The 26,030-nt window shown below is 43.3% G+C and overlaps 1 protein-coding gene across 1 annotated transcript; it reads right to left on the reverse strand.

The window, feature by feature from the left end:
- Positions 1-16,226: 16,226 nt before the first annotated feature.
- LOC311228397 (toll-like receptor 5) lies at positions 16,227-22,419 on the reverse strand (the record flags this gene model as incomplete). The annotated part of the gene is made up of 3 exons (XM_084314304.1): positions 16,227-16,499; positions 19,619-19,707; positions 20,220-22,419. 3 exons carry the CDS (start codon positions 22,417-22,419, stop codon positions 16,227-16,229), a joined length of 2,562 nt encoding a protein of 853 aa, XP_084170430.1.
- Between the last annotated feature and the right edge of the window lie 3,611 nt (positions 22,420-26,030).

Consider the following 26,030-nt stretch of genomic DNA (forward strand, 5'->3'; position numbering starts at 1 on the left):
AAAGAGTCAATACAGTAGGCTACACTTTTCTCTCCCAAAGGTTCAAAGTTGCCGGTTGGCAAACGCCCAAACTCCTCAGTAAATAGTCCACCTAGACCAGGGGTCAGCAACCTTTACTATCAAAAGAGCCACTTTTCCCCCCTCCCACAAAATAAAATGCTCAACCTATTTACCCTTAAAATGAAGATGACACAGTGTATAACGTTTTATATATCCCCAAGCATACCCCACATTTAGCATAAAACGCCTGACAATTGCATACCCAAAGTAATTTGCGATTTATTATACTTTATACTTATAGCACAGTTTGTTGCATTAATGGAATTATAAAGCAACAAAAAGAAAATGTTTGACTTTTTATTGCTGTTTTTACCTGTTATAACAAAGGAAAACCTCAAACTCAAAAGAGGAGAAAAAAATACTGGTGTCTGTAGACCGACTTGAAATAAAACCCTGAACTATTCAGGTATATTTGAGTCCTTCCCTTATTTGTGGAACATTTATAAAATAAAAAGTAGTCCACTTTGAAAAAAGACTACCATGTGTAGACCTACTTTTAAATAAAACACAGAAAAGGAGAAAAAACATTGGCATCTGTAGACCTACTTTGAAATAAATCCCTGAACTATGCAGCTCTATTTGAGTCCTTCCCTTATTTGTGGAAAATCTATCAAATAAAAAGTAAATTTTTCGTTGTTCGCAAATTTCGCACCACATATCAAGCATACAGGTAAGCCTGCATTGTTAGTCGTGAAAGCAAATTAATCTGTCTACTCTGAATTAAACCCTCTATTTTCCTCAGACTTTCAGTTTTTTGGATTTATCCGGTTAGTTTACTGGGGGGTCGGAAACTCAAGATTAGCCACTTGCAGACGGCAGGGAGAGGCGCGGGGTGTGACGTACTGTATATTTTAGTTGATGAAATATTTGTGTTGACTAAATATTTTAGTTGATGAAATATTTTTTCATTTCAGTGTCACAGTATGACATCGATCTCCAAAATAAGAGAACAGAAAAAAGTTTTTAAAAAAAATCTAATTAATTTTTTTAATTGTTTGGGCCAGGGAGCCGCAGCTGATGCAGGTTGCCGACCCCTGACCTAGACCAAGGAGCTGATCGTGGATTTTAGGAGAATACAGCAGGGGACACACACGCCACTGTGGATCAATGGGGCAGTTATGGGAGTCCACATCACAGAGGACCTGACATGGACAACACACACAGACACTGTGGTAAAAAAGGTAAAACAGCGCCTCTATCACCTGAGACAATTAAGGAAGTACAGAGTATCAGGGAAGATACTCCAGTCCTTCTATTCCGGGGCTGTGGAGAGCATCCTGACTGGGAATATCACTGCCTGGTTTGGCAATTGCACTGCCCAGGACAGGAAGGCTCTACAGAGAGTGGTGCGCTCAGCAGAGCGTACTACAGGTATTGCACTACCACCCCTGCAGGACTTATACAATAGGAGGTGCAAATCCAGAGCCTGCAGAATAATGAAGGACCCTCACCATCCCAACAATAGCCTGTTCAAGCTGCTGCGGTCAGGCAAGCGCCTCCGCATACATGCAGCAAGAACAGAGAGACTCAGACTCAGCTTCTTCCCCAAGAGGCCATCAGAACACTGAACACTGATCTCTCCACACACACAAGCACGCATGAACACACTCACACACACACACACACACACACACACACACACACACACACACACACACACACACACACACACACACACACACACACACACACACACACACACACACACACACACACACACACACACACACACACACACACACACACACACACGCACACACACACACACACACACTAGGACAAGAAGGCCCTACAGAGAGTGGTGCGCTCAGCCGAGCGTACCACGGGTATTGCACTACCCCCCCTGCAGGTTCTATACAACAAGAGGTGCAAATCCAGAGCCTGCAGGATAATGAAAGACCCTCACCACCCAAATAACAGCCTGTTTCAGCTGCTGAGGTCAGGCAGACGCCTGCGAACCCCAGCTACTAGGACAGAGCGGCTTAGGCTCAGCTTCTTCCCCCAGGCCATCAGAGCCATGAACAATGAACATTGAGTGCTCAGAACATTGAACTATCCACACACAAGCACACATGAACACACACACGACACGCACGCTGTGCACGCTCACACACGAGCAGCCACTTAACACTTTAACATGAGCGGGCACACACTCATGTCGCACACACGCACACTTATGGCCAAAGGAAAGGACACTTTAAATTAGAATAACAGGAACAGTGTATTGCACTACCAAAGCTAACTAGCATGTCCCATATGCTCTGTAAATAACTATGTACAGATACCGAGATGTCACTCCATGTTACCTGTTACCTGTTTACTGCACAATGTTGTTTTTCATTTTTGATTCTATTATATGTTGTACCACTGTATTGCACATCGTTGCGGGCAAGACCACCTGCATTTCATTGTATACCTGTATGCCGTGACAATTAAAACTCTTGACTTGACTTGACTTGACACACACACGCACGCACGCACGCACGCACGCACGCACGCACGCACGCACGCACGCACGCACGCACGCACGCACGCACGCACGCACGCACGCACGCACGCACGCACGCACGCACGCACGCACACACACACACACACACACACACACACACACACACACACACACACACACACACACACACACACACACACACACACACACACACACACACACACACACACACACACACACACACACACACACACACACACACACACACACACACACACACACACACACACACACACACACACACACACACACACACACACACACACACACACACACACACACACACACACACACACACACACACACACACACACTCAGACAAATGTGAAGACAATTGTAAACAGTTGACAAAGGGGTGCATATCTGTGTACAGATAATGTCCGGCAGCAACAGGTGCCAAATACTGTCAAATTACAGTAAAATCAAATACATTTACAGATTACAACCTTTATTGCCTATTGCACAAAAATTATTTGTGGCTAATAGTACTATCTTGTATGAACTTGTTTCCTTTTGGGGAAAATCGCAGTTGAAATTGGACAACACGCCTTCCCCAAAATGTGGGTTTTAGATGTAATCTGTTGGTAAGTAAGTTAACGGTATAACAGACAATGCTAAACGAAGTGGTCATCAGTGATGCCTCAAATTACTTGTAAAAATAATCTGATTACTGATTACTCCTTTAAAAAGTAATCTAGTTACTTTACTGACTTTACTTTGAAAGTAACTAGGTTACGAAGTCGTCGTCCCCCCCTGCTGCTGCCACAACATAAGAATAACAACTGTTTTCTTTTAAAATAATGCTTTATTGAAGGTGCATAATGTCATAAATCATGATTGGCTGCTCAGACAGGTCATCATGAGACGTCATCAGCCATCAGGCCATATAAGGTCACACCTGGCTCTCTTATCATCAGCATTATGAGATAGTAACTAAATAGTAACGCACAGCCACTTGGAAAAGTAACTGTAATCAGATTACTAGCTTGTAAAAAGTAACAAGTTAGATGACTATTTACTGAAAAAAGTCATCAGATTAGAGTAACTAGTTACTTGCATGGTCAAGAGGAATGACGTACCTGAACGGATACCCGGTGAAAGAGCAGGTTACACCTTTCTACCAAAGGTTCAAAGTTCCCTGTTTGCAATTGCCAAAACTCCTCTGTAATACAGCATATTTAGTCATACGTTTCACCAATAGTCTATTTCAGACCAAACAACTCGCCTCCAGGCCTATATGTCGCAGACCATTTGGATATGGTGCACACAATGTGTTTGCATAACATAACAGCCTATAAGCCATTCCTCTGTTTTTGAGCGTGCCTCCATATGTCGCATATTTACATTTGACATTTAGTAATTTAGCTGACGCTATTATCCAAAGCGATTTACAAGTTGTTGTTGTTGTGACCAATTCATTAGAGATAATAATTGCACTCGTTACCTGTTGAAAAGTTACTGCATGCTCCCGCCACGAGAGACAAAGTGGATATAGGATGGAGTTGAGACCATGAGAAAAAAATATATATGATCAAGCCTCTCTCTCTCTCTCTCTCTCTCTCTCTCTCTCTCTCTCTCTCTCTCTCTCTCTCTCTCTCTCTCTCTCTCTCTCTCTCTCTCTCTCTGGTCTCTCTCTTCAACTTCCTCAAAAACATCATTATTGTGACAATATTATTAGTATTCCTTCCTGTTTAGCTGTGTCCAACGAAGTGACTGTTATGGTTTGTACAGTGGTGCAGTCGTAATATGGGAACTGGTAACACGCCACGCACGCGCACGCGTGCACGCGCGCCGGACCGCCGGTACGTGCATGTGTAGCCGGTGTGATCTTGTCTGCGTTGTGTTTTTAGTCGATTCGACCCCTGTTAAGGGATCGCCCTGAGTGGGAGTTGAACCCCGGACGCCCGCGTCGCGGGCGGCATCACAGACCACTAAGCAAGAAGTGAATTCACTTCTTGCTTCCGGGTCTGGATGCCTCTGGGGAGTGAGTTTACTTGCAGTACCGCTTACCATCCACAGCCACGTCACTACTTGTACCCGTGACTGTGGATATACTGCGGTACCTCCGTTACACTCACCCCCCTAAACTCACTCCACCCAGGGCATCCGGGTCTAACGGCACCACATGTAGCCGGTGTGATCTTGTCTGCGTTGTGTTTTTACTCGATTCAACCCCTGTTAAGGGATCGCCCTGAGTGGGAGTTGAACCCCGGACGCCCGCGTCGCGGGCGGCATCACAGACCACTAAGCAAGAAGTGAATTCACTTCTTGCTTCCGGGTCTGGATGCCTCTGGGGAGTGAGTTTACTTGCAGTACCGCTTACCATCCACAGCCACGTCACTACTTGTACCCGTGACTGTGGATATACTGCGGTACCTCCGTTACACATGCGCACAGAACAGATTTTTTTTTTTTTTTTGAAATAGCGAAGCTGAAAAAGGTAGCAGGAACATTAGAACAGAGAACATTAGAACATATACAATTAGTCAACTGAATGCTTTGTATCTTGTTTGCTAATTCAGGTTAAAGACAGCCGATTTAACCAGCATATTAAGAGAGCAAGACTGTCTATCTGGTGTATGTTATGATGAATTGAAAATGGGGGACCCTGATGTAAACAAGACGAAAGTCTTGGTCTGCATCCCCTTAACAATTGTATGCATGTATTGAGCTGTACTGTACCCGGGCGTTGGAGGTCGTGCAGGTATAGCGAAACTAAGTTTGCTTTGGATAGGCTGATTCTGAAGCTGCAACTTTCTTCTCTTGGGGAGCGGCGGTGGCATCGTTGGTTCAGGTTGCGTTGCAGGTAGGAACATGATACTGTTGTCAAATGATCTGTTTATATCGGTTTGTATTTGCGGGCGGGGGCGTGGTTGAAGACGCGCTTTTGTTATGGGTGGCCGGGTGTACTCAAATGATCTGTTTATATCTGTTTGTATTTGCGGGCGGGGGCGTGGTTGAAGACGCGCTTTTGTTATGGGTGGCCACTGGCCGGGTACTTAGCGCACAACGAATGGATAGAGCGCATCTTTGTGCGCGCGTACTTCTGCCTCAGTGATCATCTAGTAACACGGCGTGTAACCGCGTGTGACCACGACTGCACCACTGGGTTTGTAAGCAACCCCAACAGCACGACGCAGACAGGTAGTTCAATGTTAGCCAAAAACGAAGGGCGTGTTTATTTTTACAAACAGAAATGTGCGACAATATGTTACTCCAGTTGAGGGGAATGTCCTTTAGCAAAGTTGGGCTCTGCAGCTCTGCAGCTTTACGCTATCCCACTCGAGGGGAAAAAAGAAACGTAGAATGTCATTAGTCCAAAACGTAGAAAATACAAGGCAGAGTCCAGTAACAAAACAATTCAACAAATCTTCAGTGTTTAACGAAACACACAAAAACGGACGAGGGCAGTGAGTCCAGGACAAAAACGAGGATATAAGTTCAGAGGAAAATAGTCTTCCAAAAGACTCACCAGGAGCAAGGTCGAAGTGGAAAACGAGGCACGGGTCCACGGTGAGGCAGAGAGAGAAAACAGCAACAAACTCCAAGGGACGGCGGAGAAGCGAAACGTCTCGCACTGGAGAAACACGAGAGGGAACAGCAGTAATTGGTTAGACTAGAAGTCTTTATTTATCATGCAGTTTAACACACACGCGCGAGATGGGCGACCCACAGGAACACACACACACATGCACTGAGTCGCCGATGAAATGTCTCTCTGCACTTTTCCCATCCCGTTGTCCTTCCCCCCATGGGCAGCCGGGAGCAGATAGGGCGTCAACGTGAGCCGCGTCCCGGGGACCAATCTAAGTGCTCCTGTCCGTCTTCGTCAAGGACGCCACAGCGTTAGCGATCTGTTGTGCATGTTTTTCCATTGGGTTTATCTTATCGGGGGGGAAACCCTTGCGAGCACGGGGAGAACATGCAAACTCCACACAGAAAGGCCTGGGAGATACCCCACCTGAGTCCCTGGCATCATGGAAACCTGGTCCCCAAGCGGAAATCGAACCCTGGACCTACTTGCTGTGAGGCGACAGTGTTAACCACTACACCACCGTGCCGCATATAGAGTAGAGTTGGTGGTGACAAAACGACCCGACAATGAATGTTCTGCAAACCGTGTATAAGAGTCCTCCCGACGAGCTGATTGGAAACTCCTCTCAGGTGCATGATGGTAATTGACGCTGAGAAGCGCGCAGTGCTGGGCCAGCCCTCACAGTACCCCCCCCCCTCCACGGGAGCCACCTGGCGACCGGATGGGAATGATGGAAGTCGGTGATTAGGGCGGGTCCATGATGAGCTGGCGGGAGACCCAGCTCCGTTCCTCGGTACCGTATCCCTCCCAGTCCACCAGATACTGGAAACCCCGTCCTCGGCGTCGGATGTCCATGAGCCGGCGAACCTTCCACTGGGGGTGTCCATCCACCATCTCAGGAAAAGGCGGATCTGGGGCAGGAGGCATCAGGGGACTGAGAGAGACAGGTTTTACACGGGACACATGAAACACAGGATGAATCCGCATGGAGGCTGGAAGCCTTAGATTCGTCTCAACCAGCATCCGGCTTCAACATGGACGGTCGCATTTTACGTAGCTCCCGTAACCAACGCAACAGAGCAACAACAACAAAGTACTTTGCGCATTTTCTACTTTCCCTCCTGTGGATTATGGATTTGTACCTGAATTCACAACTCAAGCAGCAACTCCAGACAGAAGTGGAGGATAGCGAAAACGTAAAACAGCAGTCCCATTGCGACTTCTATTTGTTAACGGGCTCGGAGAGGAAACATCCAGCCTTCGGAGCCACGACCATCCACACAGTACTTACTGCAAATCCGGAACGAAAGAAATTACCCCCGGCAGGCAAGTGTAATAAGAGATCAATGTTTTTATTATACCTGCTCATGTCGGGTGACATTCATCAGAACCCTGGTCCCGTAATGACACGGAACCAGAGACTACAGTCAAATCTGCTGATCCAAGAAGCAGCAGCCAGCACAACAGATCAACGGCTACCCACACATACTGCGGCTAACGACATGATCAACGGCAACATTCCTCCTCTGCCACCCCTGCAAAAGAACCCACGAGAGGCCACAGCGAGAGGGAAGGAACCGGGGTTCACAACCGAGGCGCCCAGCACGTCGCGGGGACAAAACAGCGAGGCATCGCTCCTCACACCGGCGCCGGAGATCAACAGCATCCACGCAATTGACGCTTCAGCCAGCAGTTGCACCAGCCGACCAGCAAGCGGCGACATACCCTCACAGAAGCCCCAGCGGACTCGGCGAGTGGCTAAAGGGAGAGCGGCGCGGGACATCGAGACCACCAAGGACCCGACGGTTAGCTTGGCTGGCCCCGCCAAGGCCGCCATGCCAGCAAGTCTACCCGGGCCGAGGCCAGGACAAAAGGCACCCCCCCTCCCCCACAATGGAGTACAATCAGACATATCTGTAATCAACCAGCCCCCCCCCCCACATCGCGGGCTTTCACACAAAGGAATACAGACACCAGCAAAGGACAAAGCATCACCCCTCCCCCCCTCCCCACCCACGGCACAAACAGCAACAACGCCCCCCCTCCCCCCACCACAGGACAGGACACAATTGAACAGAGTTACCTCAACTGTGACGACATCAAACTTATTACAAGCAAAAATGGACTTCACATATTTCATCTGAATACAAATAGCCTGAGACCGAAACTGGCTGAAATCAAACAGTTGTTTTTAAACGGTAAGGCTAACATATTGTGTTTCACAGAAACAAAATTAGACTCATCTGTACAGGATCCAGAGATTGAAATTGAAAACTACTCAATAGTCAGGAGGGATAGGAACCAGTATGGAGGTGGCGTCTGTGTGTATATACACAAGGATACCAAATACATCAACCGTACTGACCTTAACCATGATGAAATTGAAACTGTTTGGATTGAAATCTTATTAGACAGGGCGAAACCGGTACTAGTAGGCACAATCTATAGACCACCAGAACAGAGTGGGTTTTATGACACACTTGATGGGTGTTTAGCTGGGGTGGAGGGGGTAGAAAAAATTCTTATTGGGGACTGGAACACGGATATGCTGCGTAAATCAGCACCCGTCTTCAAGGCCTTCAGTAGATTTTCTGACCTGCACGGTTTCAGCCAGCTAATCACACAACCCACAAGGGTATGCGATTCGACACAAACCACCATTGACCTCATTTTGACCTCTGACAAGTCCATGATCTCCAGTAAAGGGGTGATAGCATGCGGGTTAAGTGATCATTATATGATTTTCTGTACCCGCAAAAAGCTAAAACAGAAGGCCGGCTGTCACAAAACAGTCACATCTAGAGACCTCAAAACTTACTCTAGAGAGGCCTTTAACCTAGAACTGGGGAGCTTGGACTGGTCAGATGAGCTCAGTGGTACACAGGTTGAAGAAACATGGCTTGGATTCAAAACCAAATTCACAGCAATACTCAACAACATGGCACCGATAAGAACCACCAGGGTTAAAAATCGCGCTGAGGCATGGATGCACACTGAAATACTGGTCGCTATGAAAACCAGAGACAAAAAATGCTCTGAACTTCATAAAAGTCAGACAAAGCTTTCCAAAAGCTCAAACAGTGAACTCCAAGCCCACGTGGTTGAACTAAAAATCCAAAGAAACAGACTAAGAAATGACGTAAACACCATGATCAGAACCGCAAAAAGAAATTTCATCAACGACAAAACTGAGGAAAACAAAAACAAACCCCGCGAACTTTGGAAATTACTCAATAATCAACTAGGCTGCAGTAAAAAACTTAAAACCAGATTCTCAAACATAAACATAAAGACGGACAACACGCTCATCACAGACAAGCTGGATGTAGCCAATTACTTAAACATCTTCTTCACAAACATAGCCACAACACTGGTAAACAAACTACCCTCCCACTCAGGGCATTATGGGGTAGAACACATAGTAGCATACTACAAAAACCTAGGGGTCCACAAAGACGACTTCAAACTTGAAATGGTAACAACCGATGAGGTACTCAAAAAATTGAGCGCCCTCCAACCTAACAAGGCCACTGGCCATGACAACATCCCCTCCAAATTCCTCAGAGACGCAGCAGCCGCCATCACCCCAGTCATCACACACATAATAAACCTCTCTATAAAACAGGGGCACGTCCCCAAGGACTTCAAAATTGCGAGAGTGACCCCTCTACACAAAAAGGGCAGCAAATTAGACCCAGGCAACTACCGCCCTGTTTCTATTCTTACCTCCATCTCGAAAGTCATGGAGAAAATAGTCTACGAACAGGTCGAAAAGTACCTGGCGGAAAAAAACCTAATCTACGAATTCCAATCTGGCTTCAGAACGTCCCACTCCACTGACACATGCCTCCTCTATTTGAACGACCACATCAAACAAGAGGTGGACGCTGGCAAATACTGCGGCATGGTCATGCTGGACCTACAAAAGGCCTTCGACACTGTCAATCACTCCATTCTAATGGACAAGCTAAAAGCAATTGGTTTTGATAGCCTATCAGTGAGCTGGATGCAATCCTACCTGGAGGGGAGAGAACAGATGGTAGAGGTAAACGGTACTCTATCCCCCCCCCTCACAGTGAGCTGTGGTGTTCCACAAGGAAGCATACTAGGACCGCTACTCTTCCTAATTTATGCAAATGACATGTCGTCAGCCTGTGACTGCAACTTGTTCCTGTTTGCGGACGACTCAGCCCTGCTGGTCTCTGACAAGAACAAATTGCAGGTTGAAAAAACCCTCAGCACGGAACTAGGCAAAATCTGCATATGGCTCGCTGATAACAAACTATCATTACACATGGGCAAAACAGAGTCCATTCTCTTCGGTTCAAATAACAAACTCAGCAAGACCGACGGCTTCTCAGTTACAGTGGGTGACAATATTGTCACAAGGAAAGACGAAATTACCTACCTGGGTTCCATCCTAGAGGCAAATCTTTCCTGTGACAAAATGGCATCCAATGTAATAAAAAAAGTCAACCAACGAACTAGATTCTTGTACCGGATCTCCTCTCTGGTAAACAAGAATACCCTGAGGACTCTGGCAGGAGCACTCATTCAAGGGTACTATGACTATGCGTGCACCTCATGGTACCAAAGCACCTCAAAGGCGCTTAAAACAAAATTACAAACATCACAAAACAAACTGGTCAGACTACTACTTGACCTGAACCCCAGAACCCACCTCACCCCTGCCCACTTTGCCAACCTAGGATGGCTTAGAGTAGACGACAGAGTACAGCAACTTGCAATGGGCCTGGTCTACAAGATACACTATACGACCGGGGTGCCCATGTACATGTCAAAATACTTCCCAAAGGTCAGTGAATACCACAACCACTACACCAGAGGAAGCTCAACAAATCATGTTAAACCCAGATTCGGCTCAAACAAGGGACTAAACACGTTTCGCAATTATGCCACAACAATGTGGAACGCCCTACCCAAAGCTGTAAAGGAATGTGAATCCCTGCCCACATTCAAAACCGCCCTTAAAGAGCACCTACGGGAGGCTGCAATTCGAAACTGGCCACCGTAAATGCCCAAAACCCCCACCACCTCCTAATAGACAGTCTCCTCCCCACCGCATGTATATATTCCCTCCCCGCCGTATGTATATTCCCCTCCCACCCACCCACCCCCTCCTAATGTACAGTCCCCTCCCCATCATATGTATATACTCTGTCAGGATCTAGGGGTAACAGTACTGTATATTTGAATACCGCCTATGTCACAAATGTATCAGTACTAAATACCTATATGTCCCTATGCCATAAATGTCATGTATGTTATGTATGTCATAAATGTCTATATGAATTGAAAATGGGGGACCCTGATGGAAACAAGACAAACGTCTTTCTCAGGTCTGCATCCCCTTAACAATTGTATGTATTGAGCCGTACTGTATTGTACCCATTCTGCAATCTGTTAAATAAAGTTTTCATTCATTCAACACCCTCAGGACTGTTGTGACATTATTAATTTATATATTTAATTTATACATGACTATTTTATTTTTCATTATTCTGATTTAACTGATGGTTTTGTCATTGTCGTTATTATTATTATTATTATTATTATTATTATTATTATTATTATTATTATTATTATTATTATTATTATTATTATTATTATTATTATTATTATTATTATTATTATTATTATTATTATTATTATTATTATTATTATTATTATTATTACTGTTATTGTCCTGTGATGTCTTGTTTATTAGTATTGTTATTGTATTGTATTGTCTTGTTTCATGTTGAAAAGGGAAAATAAAGAAAAACTATTTGAAGAGGACTGTTGTGACAGTTGTTAATCAGGATAACAAGGACAAAGGAGATGTTAATCCAAATCAATGCCCATACAATGGAGACCAAAATCACTTGGCCGTGTGACAAGTTGCAGCAGGAGCAGCTGCCCTGGAGAGCAGAAACGACATACTTGCTCTGAAAACATATTATACTGGATTAGGATGAAATACAATATTGGAGTGGCTTTGATTGGATTAACAACTCTATAAAGAAACCAAGAAACATATATAGATCATTAGAATGAGGAGTCAAGAGGTTTATTTATCACACACATACCAGGGCAGACAGGACATTAATGTGTGCATACAGGACATTAATGTGACTTGTTAAGTTAAAAAGGTATATTTGAATGTCAGTATTATTTCAAATGTTTATAAGATGATAGAACATGCATTTTCTATTTCTCTTTTAAATGTTTATATATAAAATGTAAGTTTACTTGCAGTATCAGTAAAACGCCAATGTCTGTTTTTATCTCATATAGAATGCTTAGTATTGAACTGTAGTTAATTAATACACTGTTTTAATGCTGGATATATATAGATCATTACACTAAAGATACGCCCTAGAAATGTTTTATTATGTCAAATGCTACACAAGTAATGGCTCTGATGAACCGTCCTTGGAGGGGAGGCCACAGCCACAGCAGACCCGAAGGTGAAAACTGCTACACGCCCATATTAGGAAGACCTGAACAGGAGGAAGACAATATTTTAATGTCACTTTGATTGGCCAGGTAAGTGTGACAGTGTATGAGGTCATAATGGGTATAAAAACCCCATCTGAAAGTATTAGGAGGGAGGTCAGACAGGCCGTCTGGACCTCCGTCGCCCCATCTTGAGATACTGTGCCATACGTGAGTAACTGTGCTTTTGAATGTATATTGAACAACTGTTAGTTGACTAGATTAATGTAAGGTCAATGCACTGGACCAGGTGAATGTAACGAGTATTGATAACCATGTAATGCACAATATTATCATTTTTCCCTTGTGTTGAACAAAATTCTCTCTGGGGCTCACCACCTCAATAAATATGGGAAAACAACTGACCTTTGTTGTGGACAGCAAACTCATTTCCCCCCTAGCTGTCTTCAGAAAATTGTGTTAGATAATTACCTTTGGCTAGTACAATATACAACACTGTATTTAGTGAAAAAACATTCTAATTTCTACCGCTCCTGGAAGCGGTAGAAATTAGAAGCGGCCCTCTTCATCAACTTTTCTTTTTTTAGGTGCATTCGCTATTATTGCAGGATACATGGCCTCGCTGAATGAATGGAGTTGTATTCCAGTATTACGTGCACAGTATACGGTAGGCGCGCAGCATTCTGGACATAATATGAGGGTCACGTGGAGACAGCTATTGCTAGAGAAGGTGCTGCCACCCTGAGGTGAAGAAAGAAATTGCAACTTGAACTTTTATGAATAATTATAATAGGTTCACTATGTATATAGTATGCCACTGTTACGATTGGGGGTGCTAATGAAGATGAGAACACAGTTGCAGACCAGGAAGAGAGGAGGCAGAGACGGCAGGGTAACGTGGATATATATATAGGCTTTACTTGGAGACGACACGATACAAAACGGAACATAAAATGGCTCAGCCGAGCTGGCTCTAATACAAAACGAAACTGAAGGACACGAGAAAACAAAGAGGAACCAAAACGGAATACTAAACTACTTACAACACTAATGACAACACAGCAAGGCAAGGGAGACACGACGAGCAGGGGAACACCAAGGTACAGGAGGAAATGACGCCACGAGGAAGTGAGGAGAGACCCACACTTAAATACAAACACTAATTACAATGAGCAACACCTGGCAAGGCCAGGCCAAAACACAGAATCAATCAACACTAAACTAGACACAAAAAGCAACATCACACACAACAACCAGACAGGGAGAGACATCAAACAAAGACAGGGATGGCCCAAGATAATAAGTAAGAAGAGATTACCTCTATTATCTTAAACCAGGCCAAGATGGCCGCCTGCACCATCTGGCTCCTCTGGCCACTAGAGGGAGGTAGGGAACCAGGTAGGAGACCACTGTCAGGAGGTAGGGAATGTCCAATGTCATTATCATAACTGGCCCAGCAAGGGCTGGGCCTGGGGACGTTACATGTCACTATGAATTGAAAATGGGGGACCCTGATGTAAACAAGACAAACGTCTTTCTCAGGTCTGCATCCCCTTAACAATTGTGTGTATTGAGCCGTACTGTATTGTACCCATTCTGCAATCTGTTAAATAAAGTGTTCATTCATTCACATTCTAGGGGGAGGAAACTGTACATTAGGAGGGGGTTGGGTGGGGGATGGGTTTTGGACATTTACGGGGGGGACGTTTCGAATTGCAGCCTCCCGTAGGTGCTCTTTGAGGGCGGTTTTGAAGGTGAGTATGAAGGTTAGTGGTTTTTTATTTGATTTGATTGAAGAAGTTGGTTTTTAGTCGACGGTGGAAAATTTAGCGGGTTTCTGCTGTCCTGACTGTGGTGTCATTCCACCATTGTGGAGCGAGGACCGAGAATAGCCTGCTTCTCTTTGATGCCCCCCCCCCCCCCCCCGTCCCGCCTTGACGCGGGTATCTCCTCTACAGGCAGCATATGGTTTAGTAGGACCTACAGCCGCGGTGTTGACATTTCTGCCGGGAGCGTTTTCCGGACAGCTGACTCATACAGACACGGAGCGGAGAGGACCCAGGGCCAACAGGAAGGACGTTTTACTCTGCCCAGTGGCTTCCTGTTTCAACCTCTCCGGTCAGATGGAGGAAGTGGGACGAAGTCAGATTCACTCTCGTTTTGCACAAGGAAGCCATGACACATACACACACACACACACAACCACATGCACACACACACGCACACAACTACACGCACAGACACATTTTACATTTTACATTTTGTCATTTAGCTGAACGCTTTATCCAAAGCGACTTACAAGTTCATTTACGACAAGTCAGCAGGAAGGGTACAATTCTTACAGCTGAGTAACAATGTTCATCAAACAGTGTTGAAACTTGAGTGCTGCAGTCTTGAGTGCATAGTAGTAGAGACATATTGGCTATAGTAGGAAGAGTGCATGATAGTAGAAGACAGTAACACACACACTATGTAGTTTGAGACATCATTTACAGTTTCTGTTATACTGAAGTTCAGTGCTGAGGAATAAATACAAGTGAATTGAATATTGGGCATTCATGAAATATAAACCCATACAATAAACACATTCAACATTGAGTCATAACTCACAAGTACAGTAACAGTGAGGAGTAACACACACTCTGATAATAAACAGGTTGATGTTGCCATCTAGTGGTAACAAAAGAAAAACAGTATAAAAGCTTTCACCCTTCATTATACTGTGAACCTACAAGGTATCTAACTCAAGCATGTTTAATCAGAATCAGAATCAGAAAAGTATCTAACTCAAGCACATTTAATCAGAATCAGAAAAGTAGTTTTCACATACAAGGAATTTACTTTGGTCATTTTCGGTGTAACATTAACGGACAGACAGTAACGGATAGATAATGAAATAAAAAGGTGGGGTAAAATAAAATTAAATATGAATCTAAGTTAATAAGATAGAAGCCCAATAGAATAGAATATAATTATGAAGACAAAAGAAATAGGCCAGGGCTGTACAACTGTAAAATAAAGAGGTTGAATAAAATAAAATGGGATATGGATGTCCGATATTATCGGCCTACCGATATTAGCATTAAAATGTGATATCGGAAAATATCGGTATCGGTTTTTTTTTTTTTTTTTTTTTTTTTTTTTACATTTCTATAACCTTTATTTACCCAGACAAGCAAGTAAGAACAAATTCTGATTTTATTTATTGTCAAAAGTATGCATAATGTGTTAATTCCACAACAAGATGTAATGTTAATGACCTGAAATTATTAAATTTTTTGGGGAGGAAAACCCTGCATATATCGGTATCGGTTGATATCGGTTGATATCGGTATCGGAAATTAAGAGTTGGACAATATCGGTATATCGGTATTGGTAAAAAATCCTATATCGAGCATCCCTAATAAACTAAGTTAATAAGATAGAAGCACAATAGAATAGAATATAAATAAAAAAAATCTTTTTAAATAGGCCCGGGCTGTACAACTGTAAAATAAAGAGGTTGAATAAAATAAAATGGGATGTAAACTATATGAAATATAAGCACAATAGAATATAGTACAATTATAAGTAAAGTCAAGTAAAGTAACTAATAGTAAATGTAAATGTAACACTGATTAGAATAGAAATAACAATATAGTGGGATGGGATAATTAGAAAAAATCAAACCTCGACTCTTCTGATATTTCTAAGTTCAATGCCATCTACATCTTCAACTTGGATGGTGTTTTCCTCTTCAGGTTGGACACCGCCTGGCACGTCGTCCTCTTTGGGACCAGGCGGGGCCTTCTTCACTGTGGTGTCTTTGAGGACCTTGGAGATGAGCCTCTCGTAGAACCACTCCAGGTCCTGAGCGTCCTCAGGCCAGACCAGGTATTCTCTCTTCTGGATGAAGGTCCGGACGGCCTGGTACTTCATCAGGTGGTAGTGGGGCATCTTTGGTATATTTCAAATCAGTTTTAGTCATTTGAAAGTGATTTTGTATTTAGTTAGTTCAGTTCAGTTCAATTAACTTAAATTCAGTCTCGGTTTGTAGCAGGGGCGTATCTAGACCCAGCACTTCAGTAGGGCACAGAAGGGCACCAAAAAAAAATTTGGCCGGTTTTGGCCGGTTTGTGGGCGAAAATGGGTGGAAAACTATTTTTTTTTAACTTTATTTCGGTTTTAGGGTTAGGTTAGGGTTATGTTATTTAATTATTTTGGGGAGACAGCCCCCCAAACTCCTGAAATGCATAGAAATCTATGAAATAAATAAAACAATCTGACATTTATATTAAAAAGAGCTAGCCACCCAAACCCCTAAAATACATAGAAATCTATGAATTTTGGAACAGTTACTATATATATAGTCAAGAAAGCATTTAGTCATACTTAAAGTTTAAAGTGCTTTACTTGCATTGAACATTGCATTGAACATTGAGGAGACATCATTAGAAAGCACAATGTATGTTTCCATAGTTACGCAGATGACACACAATTGTACATCTCCGCTGTACCAAATGATCACACAGCTATAAACTCCATTTCCGCCTGTCTCTTAGCAATAAACAAATGGATGACGAACAACTTCCTAAAATTAAATGAGGGCAAAACTGAAATCCTACTAGTTGGTCCTATAACAAAAAGAGAAATGTTACAGAGCAATATGGGGCAACTTACTCCTTGGATCAAACCCGAAGTTACAAGTAAGTAACCTACACTGGCTTCTGGTAATATTTAGAATTGATTTCAAGGTCCTCCTCCTTATATACAAAGTATAAACATTGCGATCATCTACTACTGGTATATTGAAGGTTCCAAGCCACAGTCTAAAGATAATCAGTGATGCAGCCTTTGCTAACTATGCACCAAAGTTATGGAACACACTACCTATGGACATTAGGGAAGCTAGATCTCTTAATATTTTCAGAAATAAGCTAAAAACGTACCTCTTCACCATAGCCTTCTAATACACCCCGCTGTTGATTGTACTGTAGCACTATTTTACTCTGGCCATTCTATTGCATAATTTTACTATCTATTCTACTATTCTATTATTGCACTGTATTATTGGTGTGCAAACCAGTCAACTTACAAAAAAGAGCCTGTTGGAGGATTTCAACAAGATAAATGCAGTGCAAAATAGTTCACTATAATATTTCAAAGCGAAGTAAAAAATATTATAATAATTATTTGATCATGTTAAATGATCATTTGATCATGTTAAAAAAGGGAAAATAAAAAACATTTGTTATAAAAAAAAAAAAAAAAAAAAAAAATTATCAGTGGGGCACAGATGATCATCAGTAGGGCACGTGCCCTACTGATAGTGGTCTAAATACGCCGATGGTTTGTAGTGCATTTTAAACATTTAAAATCTTTAAAGATTAAACATTTTAAACTGAAAAAAGAAAACAAGCTTTCTATCCCCAAGAATAAAGTTGAGGACCACTGTTGTAGCCTATCTTTCTTAACACATTCAGCGCCGACCCCGAGTATAGTCGGGTTAACTCGCCATCGCTTGAGCGCCAATCACGAGTATAGTCAGGTTTTAATTGTTATTTCTTTTATTAGCGATATCCATTCATTTTCATCCATCCAACCTGATGTTATCGTTGGGAATGGGTCTGAGCTCGCAAAAGGGAAAATACCGCCGCCTATCGTCTCCCGGATGGTATTGCACATCATTGGATTGGATTGGCTGGGGATGTGCATAAAAAAATTACTCCGGTCCAGGTTTTCCTTTTTGGGCATGCAGTATCATTATACCAGATGGACTGGGGACACTCAGAGCAGCGTGGATTATGTGTTTTGGATATATAACGTTGGATCAATAAACACGATCAATATTTGGAATGGCGTTCAGTAATTGGATTAATCTTTTTGCAGAACATCAGATGTGAGGTAAGGAATCTATGTTACCAGTCTTGGGTTAATCAGATGTTCCTTTCACCGCCATCGGAGAGTGTGTGTGTGTATGTGTGTGTGTGTGCGTGCCGTTGGCGCTGAGCAAGGCACGGATAAGCGATTTTCAGCCCGCTTCTGTATCGTGCATAAGGACACATATACTATCAATAATCTAGCGTTTATTTGAAAAAACGATTAATAAATCAGCCGAAAAATTACAACGTGTTTTGTGTATTCCACTAAAGGGCTATTATCGCGTCTTTCTCTGGAATTACTAGAAATCACCAAAACTATACTCGTATTCAAAATGGTATAAAACGGAAATGTACGGATGAAAAAGCAATCCGTTTCGTACATGTTGACTGCAAGCAAGTCATTGATAAGCGACGGGTGTATTAGACCCATAGCCATAATTTAAGATATATTTTAAGCACTTGCAAATATCCCCGTCCTCCCATTGATTAAAGCGTTGGCGTACTAGGCCTAATATCCCGGAAGGGGCGTGGCGCTCAATGTGTTAAAGGAACATGTCAACATTATGGGAAATACCCTTACCGTCTTCTCCAGAGTCAGACAAGAAGATAGATACCAATTTCCTCCCTGTGTGTTCAGTAGAAAGCTATCTGGCTGCAAGTGAATGGAAGCGGATATGGACCATTAGCCACTATTGGACCACTATGAATTGAAAATGTATTTCTTTTATGATTAATTGCGAATATTTTCATGTTGAGCTATAGATTGTGGATGAATAAGCACAGAAAGGTACACCATGCAAATGTTAATGCTTTATTTGTTTTAAACCAGACCATTTAGAAATGGGCAATGGAAAAATACATTGTGTTGGACAGAGGGTGGAACACGAAAAACGGCAATGACGTAACCATTACACCTCCCTATTGAGCCGTACTGTATTGTACCCATTCTGCAATCTGTTAAATAAAGTTTTCATGCATTCATTCAGCCTAGCTTAAAACTCTAGGAAACGTGTTTTTAGCTAGGCTAGCCGTATCCACTTCCATTAATTTGTGATAAGCTAGGCTAGTTTGCAGCCGGATACTGTAGCTTTCTACTGAACGCACAGAGAGGAAATTGATCAAGCGCATTTCCCATAATGTTGCCGTTTCCCATAATGTTAATACTCACTGAAACATTTACAACCAGATACGCACCTTCCCCACCACCACCACGATCAGAACGTCTGTCAGCTCCTCCAGCATCCGGCCTTGGGCCAGCATGAAGGCCTCCAGGCACCACCCATCTATACACGGTTTCAAAGTGATGGTTATAAATCAATAACCAACCGAGTTGATTTCCTGTTGCAACGTTTGCCATTGCAATCGTCGACAGCAAATACATTTGGGTCCAAACTGTTCCCTAGCAACAGAATGCCAGTGAAACTGTCTGTATAGAGGCATGTCAACGTTAGCTTTGGTCTGTCCACTGCAATGTTGAGTTCTGTCAATAAATAGTCAATACTGGACATTGAATGGAAAGGAACAACAATGGTTGAACAATGGAACAATACAACAAAGGAACAATGGGCAATTCAATTCCACAATAAGAAATGTCTATACCTTTGTTATTTTTGTTTGAATAATAATAATGATGATGATGATGAAGAATTATTATTATTATGAAACATTGAAAACGCACAGATTAATTGTCTATTACATCTGCAAATGACAGTTGGCATTTACAATATCATCACTGGGTACTTTTATTGACGATAGCATATTATTGGATATCGGTTTGGGAAAAGCGTTCCTGTACCTTTAAGGAACTCCTTCGTCACGATGCACATGGTCTTCCTGCTGCCCCAGATGGCGTCTCTGACGTTAGACAAGTGGTCCTCGCCCGGCAGGAAGTCTCTGGCCTCGAAACACAAACGGAGTGAATTGTTCTCCGCAAACTGGGCATCCAGCTTCTTCAGCAAAGCGTCCTCCACCCACTTGAAGTCATTGTCGCTGAAGCAGAGGTAGGCGTCATACCTGGGGTCATCAGCAGGGGGCGCCGCCTGCGGGCCCTCCAGAACTCTGCCGATGACCTTCTTGTAAATAATGAACATCTGACCACGGAAGCGAGCGTAAGCTATCGCCCCGGCGGTGGTGAGGATGAGGAGGCTCGAGCAGGTGACAAAGAGAGCGAGTCTCAGATCTCGGACGGCTGCCTCGTCGTTTTCATCGCACTGAGCGGCGACCCGGCTGTACTCCAACAGAGAGACGTTGTGGAGGTCCAGGGGAAACTCACACCTGAACTCCGTGACGGGACTCAAGAATGTCACGTTGGTTTTGTTCGCCCACGTCAGGAAGCTCGCCAGATTGCAATCGCAGAGGAACGGGTTCCTCGTTAGCATGAGGAAGCTGAGATAGCGGAAGCTGGCGGGGTCAGGGGAGGCCAGGATGTTGTTGGAGAGGTCGAGAATTTTCAGGCTCTTTGGGAAGACATCTGGTTGGAGATAGGTCAAGGAATTGGAGGAGAGGTCGATCGTCATCACTGAGGTGAGACCCTTGAAAATGTCCTGAGGGAGGGACTGCAATAAGTTGAACCTCAAACTGAGAAACGTTAGATTCTCAAGAGGATCAAAGAGGTCCAGGCATGTCCCCATAGCCCATATGGTCTGCAAGGAACTTCTGTCGAGATACAGTTTTTCCAAACTGTTTGAGCGAGACACTGTCCATTGCGCGGTGCACCAACGGATGAAGTTCCCACCATAGAAGAGATGTCTGAGACTTTTGAAGCCAATTAAAATATCGTAAACATCTCCCAAGTTTTGTAACCTGTTGTTGCTAATGTCCAATTCAATACTATTACTGGCAAACTTAGCAAGACTGTACACCGACTGTAAATTATTACTATCCAAATTAAGATATTCTAAGCGCGGTAATGGTGCAGGAGAACCCAGGTACGGGAGAGAGTTTCTCGTTAGATCTAAGTGTCTTAAGTTGGGAAGTCCTTTAAATGACTCATAACCCAAAACGCCAATATGGTTGTAAGACAAGTCTAACACTTTAAGGTCCATCAGTCGATCGAATGTGTGAGAATAGATTTCTCCTAAGAGGTTGTGTGACAGGTTGAGTTTCTGCAGATTTCCTTGAAGACCATCAAAGGCATTTCTGTTCATCTGATTAATTTTGTTTTGGGAAATGTCAATTATTATGGCTTCTTTCAGAGAACTGAAGACACCCTGTTGCAAAGAAAATATACGACTTCCAGACAAATCCAAAACACTGACTGAACTATTCTGGAGGCCTTCGAATGTATTTGAAAATCCTTGCTCCATTCCCGAACTAATTATGAGATGACTGATTTTCGTCCCCTCAATCGCGTTGAAGAACTGTCTCGCCTGGTCAACAAGAAAGCCATTGGTGGATATGTCAAGGATCCCAAATGACACCCCTCTGAAAGGATTCCCACATTGGTCCCAGTTGAAGCCATAATCATACAATTCATTCCATTGCAAGTTGACAAGCCGGAAGTGTTTTCCCTGGAAGCCAAGCAGGTCCCCCTCACAGATGCTTTGAATTTTGTTCAGCCTAAGGTCCAACTCTGTGAAGTGAGTGAGGTTAAAAAAGAACAGTGCAGGCCGAAGTCTCCGTAATTGGTTAGACTTCAGGTCAAGAGTCTCCAAGGACAACAATGGCTGCAGATAGCTGCCCTCTAATATAGACTGCCCCAAAGAACAGTACAACAAAACGAGATTCCTCAAGTTGGACAGTCCCACGAACGCATTGGACTCCAGGCGAAGACCTCTGTTGCCGCCTAGCTCCAGCTGAGTCAGGTTTCTTTGTCTGTGGAAGGCGTTGTTGCGTATAACAAGAGGGTCACCACGCTGCGATGCAAGATCCAAGTACTGCAGCTTTTCAAGGCCTGAGAGGGAGGTGTCGTTGATCTCACTGATGTAGTTCATATCCAGGTACAGTTTGGTGATGTAGGGAGGCAGAGCAGGGACCCAGTGGTGGTGTTTAGACATACACCCGGCTATGGAACCATATAGGTTGCATGGTGTAGACTGTAGAGCCTGTGGATACCTGCAGATACAGGATTGCAACCATTAGAAAAGATTGGAACAATTGTTTACACTCTTCCTAAAAGTGAACAATGCCAGAAAAATATGTTTACATTTGCAGTTTTCTTTTTACTATACCATGTCATTCTTAAAATGATTCTATTTCATGTAATTAATAATCACACCAAAATCCTGTTGAGGCACTGTGAACCAAACGATGAAGGGCATCATGAGCAACTATGTAGTACTTATAGACACAGGGAGGTGGGGTCCCAGCAGTAGCACACAATTGTTTAGGGGATGCAGATCAGAGAAAGACTTTCGTCTTGTTTACATCAGGGTCCCCCATTTTCAATTCATGACATTTATGACATACACAACATATAGATATAAGAATCTAATCTAATCATCTAAACAAATCTAATCATGACATTTAAAACATGCATGACATACAGATATATATATATATCTCTGACTCTGAGCACCTGAAGACTGTGCTATTAAACCAGGAAGTGCAACACTTGTCAGCAGAGTAGAGCCTCCACTACGGCAGTGCCCTGCGCTGCAACACAACTAACACAAGAGTGAACAAAAAACGCTCATGGACCCGCGGCCTGTCATTGACTGCTCGCTTGTGTTGTTCGTTGGATTAGTTTTGGATTATTTGGGCTCGCCAAACAAACTGTCAAAACGTACACGGACCTGCGGTCTCACGTTGACTGAACTCGCTTGTGTTGTCGCTGGGTGTCAGACTCTGGAGGCACCCGCCCACCTCTACCTCTGATTGGCTTACCATGACATTTTACTCAACCTCAGCCAATCGCGCTGAGGTTGGCTGAGAAGAACAGTATGCCTCTTGGCGCAGAGATCTGTCTGATGAAAAAAACAGCTTCAATCATAGACAGTAACGTGCAGCATTTTTTGGCACTAACGGTAACGGCGTTATTAACACTTTGATCGCCATGGGTTAAATTCATAATTTACCATCCCTAGCCAGCTCTATTTGTCTATGGAGAAGTTCCCCTTCTTTGCAGGGCTATAACTTTTTAAATTATATTGCTAAATTGCCATTATTATGGCCCATTTAATGTCCTATATCCATTGTTCAGGGTGTAGCAACGTTAAACTTTTTCATTCACATATTCATACTAAAATATGGTCTAAAGTATAAGTATGTTTTTATCGTTTTCTGCAGCTTTCTCCAGAACTTGATTTATAGCTCCAAATGCATTATATTGATGATGAAATACAGTTTGATAGCAATCGGCGCGAGATAAAAAATTTCAACTGGACGTGGTTCTAGAAGTTACTACGTATCATCTGATATTGACCGGATGGGCGAGGGGGCGTTTATAATTCCGTGGGCAACGTTATACCATTCGTCTAGTGTGGGTCATATGGTCATCAGAGCAGTTTATATGGAATACGTTAGAAAATAACGCTGGATCTTACCGTATGTTCCTCGCGCCGTTGGACGATCGGCGTGGAGTAGACAGTTTTCGATTATGGGATGTTGATCCTGATGAACCATTTCCAGGTTGTATAATACTATATACGTCCAAATAACGTTGTTTATTGAGTTAGGGCGAGCGATTGATCATCCAGTGTGTTGAGATGGAGTCAGGCTACCGATCGCGAGTGCCCGGACGGATTATGGATGAGCACTTCCTGTTTGGCGCGCCCCTCCCTCTTGGCCGATCTGCCAATCGGCCACCGGATGGCGCTCTTGAACCGTTAGACAGTTGAGTGGAGCTCACCAGTACATCTCATGGCTCCAGAGGAGAAATATGATTTCGATCACAGATTTTTGAATTATTGATATCAAAGACGAGTTACGGCGTCTTCGGCAGAATGAGCATGGCTAGGAATGACGTCTAAACATGTCATCGGCGATTAAAGTGTTAAGATTGGAAGAGTAATCACTCGTTACTGAAAAAACTAACGCTGTTAGTATTGGTAATGCCGTTATTCCCATCACTGACCGTAACATAACCTTAACCACATTGTTACCTTAAACTAACCATAACCTTAACCCTAACCTTAACCACACTGTTACTTTAAACTAACCATAACCTTAACCACACTGTTACCTTAAACAGCACGTATCCGCTTCAAGGCCCTCGACCTAGCATACCGTGCGGCAAAGGGAACCGCTCCCGCCTACCTCCGGTCAATGGTCTCTAACTACACACCCTCAAGACCCCTACGCTCTGCATCTTCTGGCCGCCTCAGACCTACTCCTATCCAAGCTCCCGGAGGGTCATCAAAGAGAAGCCGCCTATTCTCAGTCCTTGCCCCACAATGGTGGAATGAACTACCCATCCCAGTTAGGACAGCCGAATCCCGTCCAATCTTTCGCCGTCGACTAAAGACTCACTTCTTCAACCATTATCTGAAATGATAAAAAAAAAAAAAAAAAAAAAAAAAAAAATCTAACCCCGACTAACCTTAATGTCATGCACTTGTCCTAATAAACTAACCTACACTGTAACACGCAACACTTTGATGAACATTGTTACTCAGCTGATAGAGTTATACCCTTCTTGCTGTCTTGTCGCCCAGAACTTGTAAGTCGCTTTGGATAAAAGCGTCAGCTAAATGACTAAATGTAAAATGTAATGTAATGTTAAACTTACCATAACCTTAACCATAACCTTAACCATACTCATACGGGCCAACCCTCATACGGGCCGTCACGCCCGGCACTTTGCTCTAGGCTGCGTTTCTCCCGATCATTCAATACATTGTTGGAAAGTTTAATTTGCCGCCTTTCGATCGTCACCACACTCAACCTATTGCGTGCTTCGGGTCTCGAGTTACAAGATGAAACATCCGGCCAGCGTCATTTGACAAGCCGCTCCAACGAGTGACCACGTCCGGTTGTAAACGGTCCTGAACTGACCAGGCACCGCTGATGGTGAAAATGTTTGAACACCGTTGTAGCCAAGGAGCGTCTGCTCTGGAAGTGATCCCAGACGAGCGCTGATTGCAACGAGAAGGGAGCAGAAGAAGACAAACAAGTGCTTTGTTTTGACTCGCGCGTCTGAATGAATGGAAGTGGACGGCCATTTTGGATAATCACGCTGAATTATTGCGGTACACACATTACAAAAAACCTTTGTAAAACACTCATTTTCTGTGGGATTTTTATAAACTTTGGACTGTATGACTATATCAGCTGGAACCCAAAAACAGGCATCTGGCAACAAGTCAACACAAAAGTAAGGAGCAAATATTTCATTTCAGTGTGTTCAAACCTCTGTTTCTCTATTACATTAGCACTCAAAGTGATTTGTCTTCATTGTGTTATAATCTCGTCTGACTAACCACAATATCACAAATTAATATAACAGTTTAATGAAAAACAAAACAAAACAAAACAGGAATCTCCTCCCATAACTATTTTATTGAGGAAGAAAACTCGTCATAATTTCCAAGCTGTTATGTTTGAAACGTATACATTTGTATCAACTTCACTTCTGATATCATGACAGTACTATATTGTATATGTACCCAGTACCATACATTGATTTAGTTTAGCCACTAAGTGTTTTATTGTTGTCGTTTTCTTCTTC

Source organism: Notolepis coatsorum, assembly GCF_963971535.1.
Source record: "Notolepis coatsorum genome assembly, chromosome: 5".
NCBI classification, from domain to species: Eukaryota; Metazoa; Chordata; class Actinopteri; order Aulopiformes; family Paralepididae; genus Notolepis; species Notolepis coatsorum.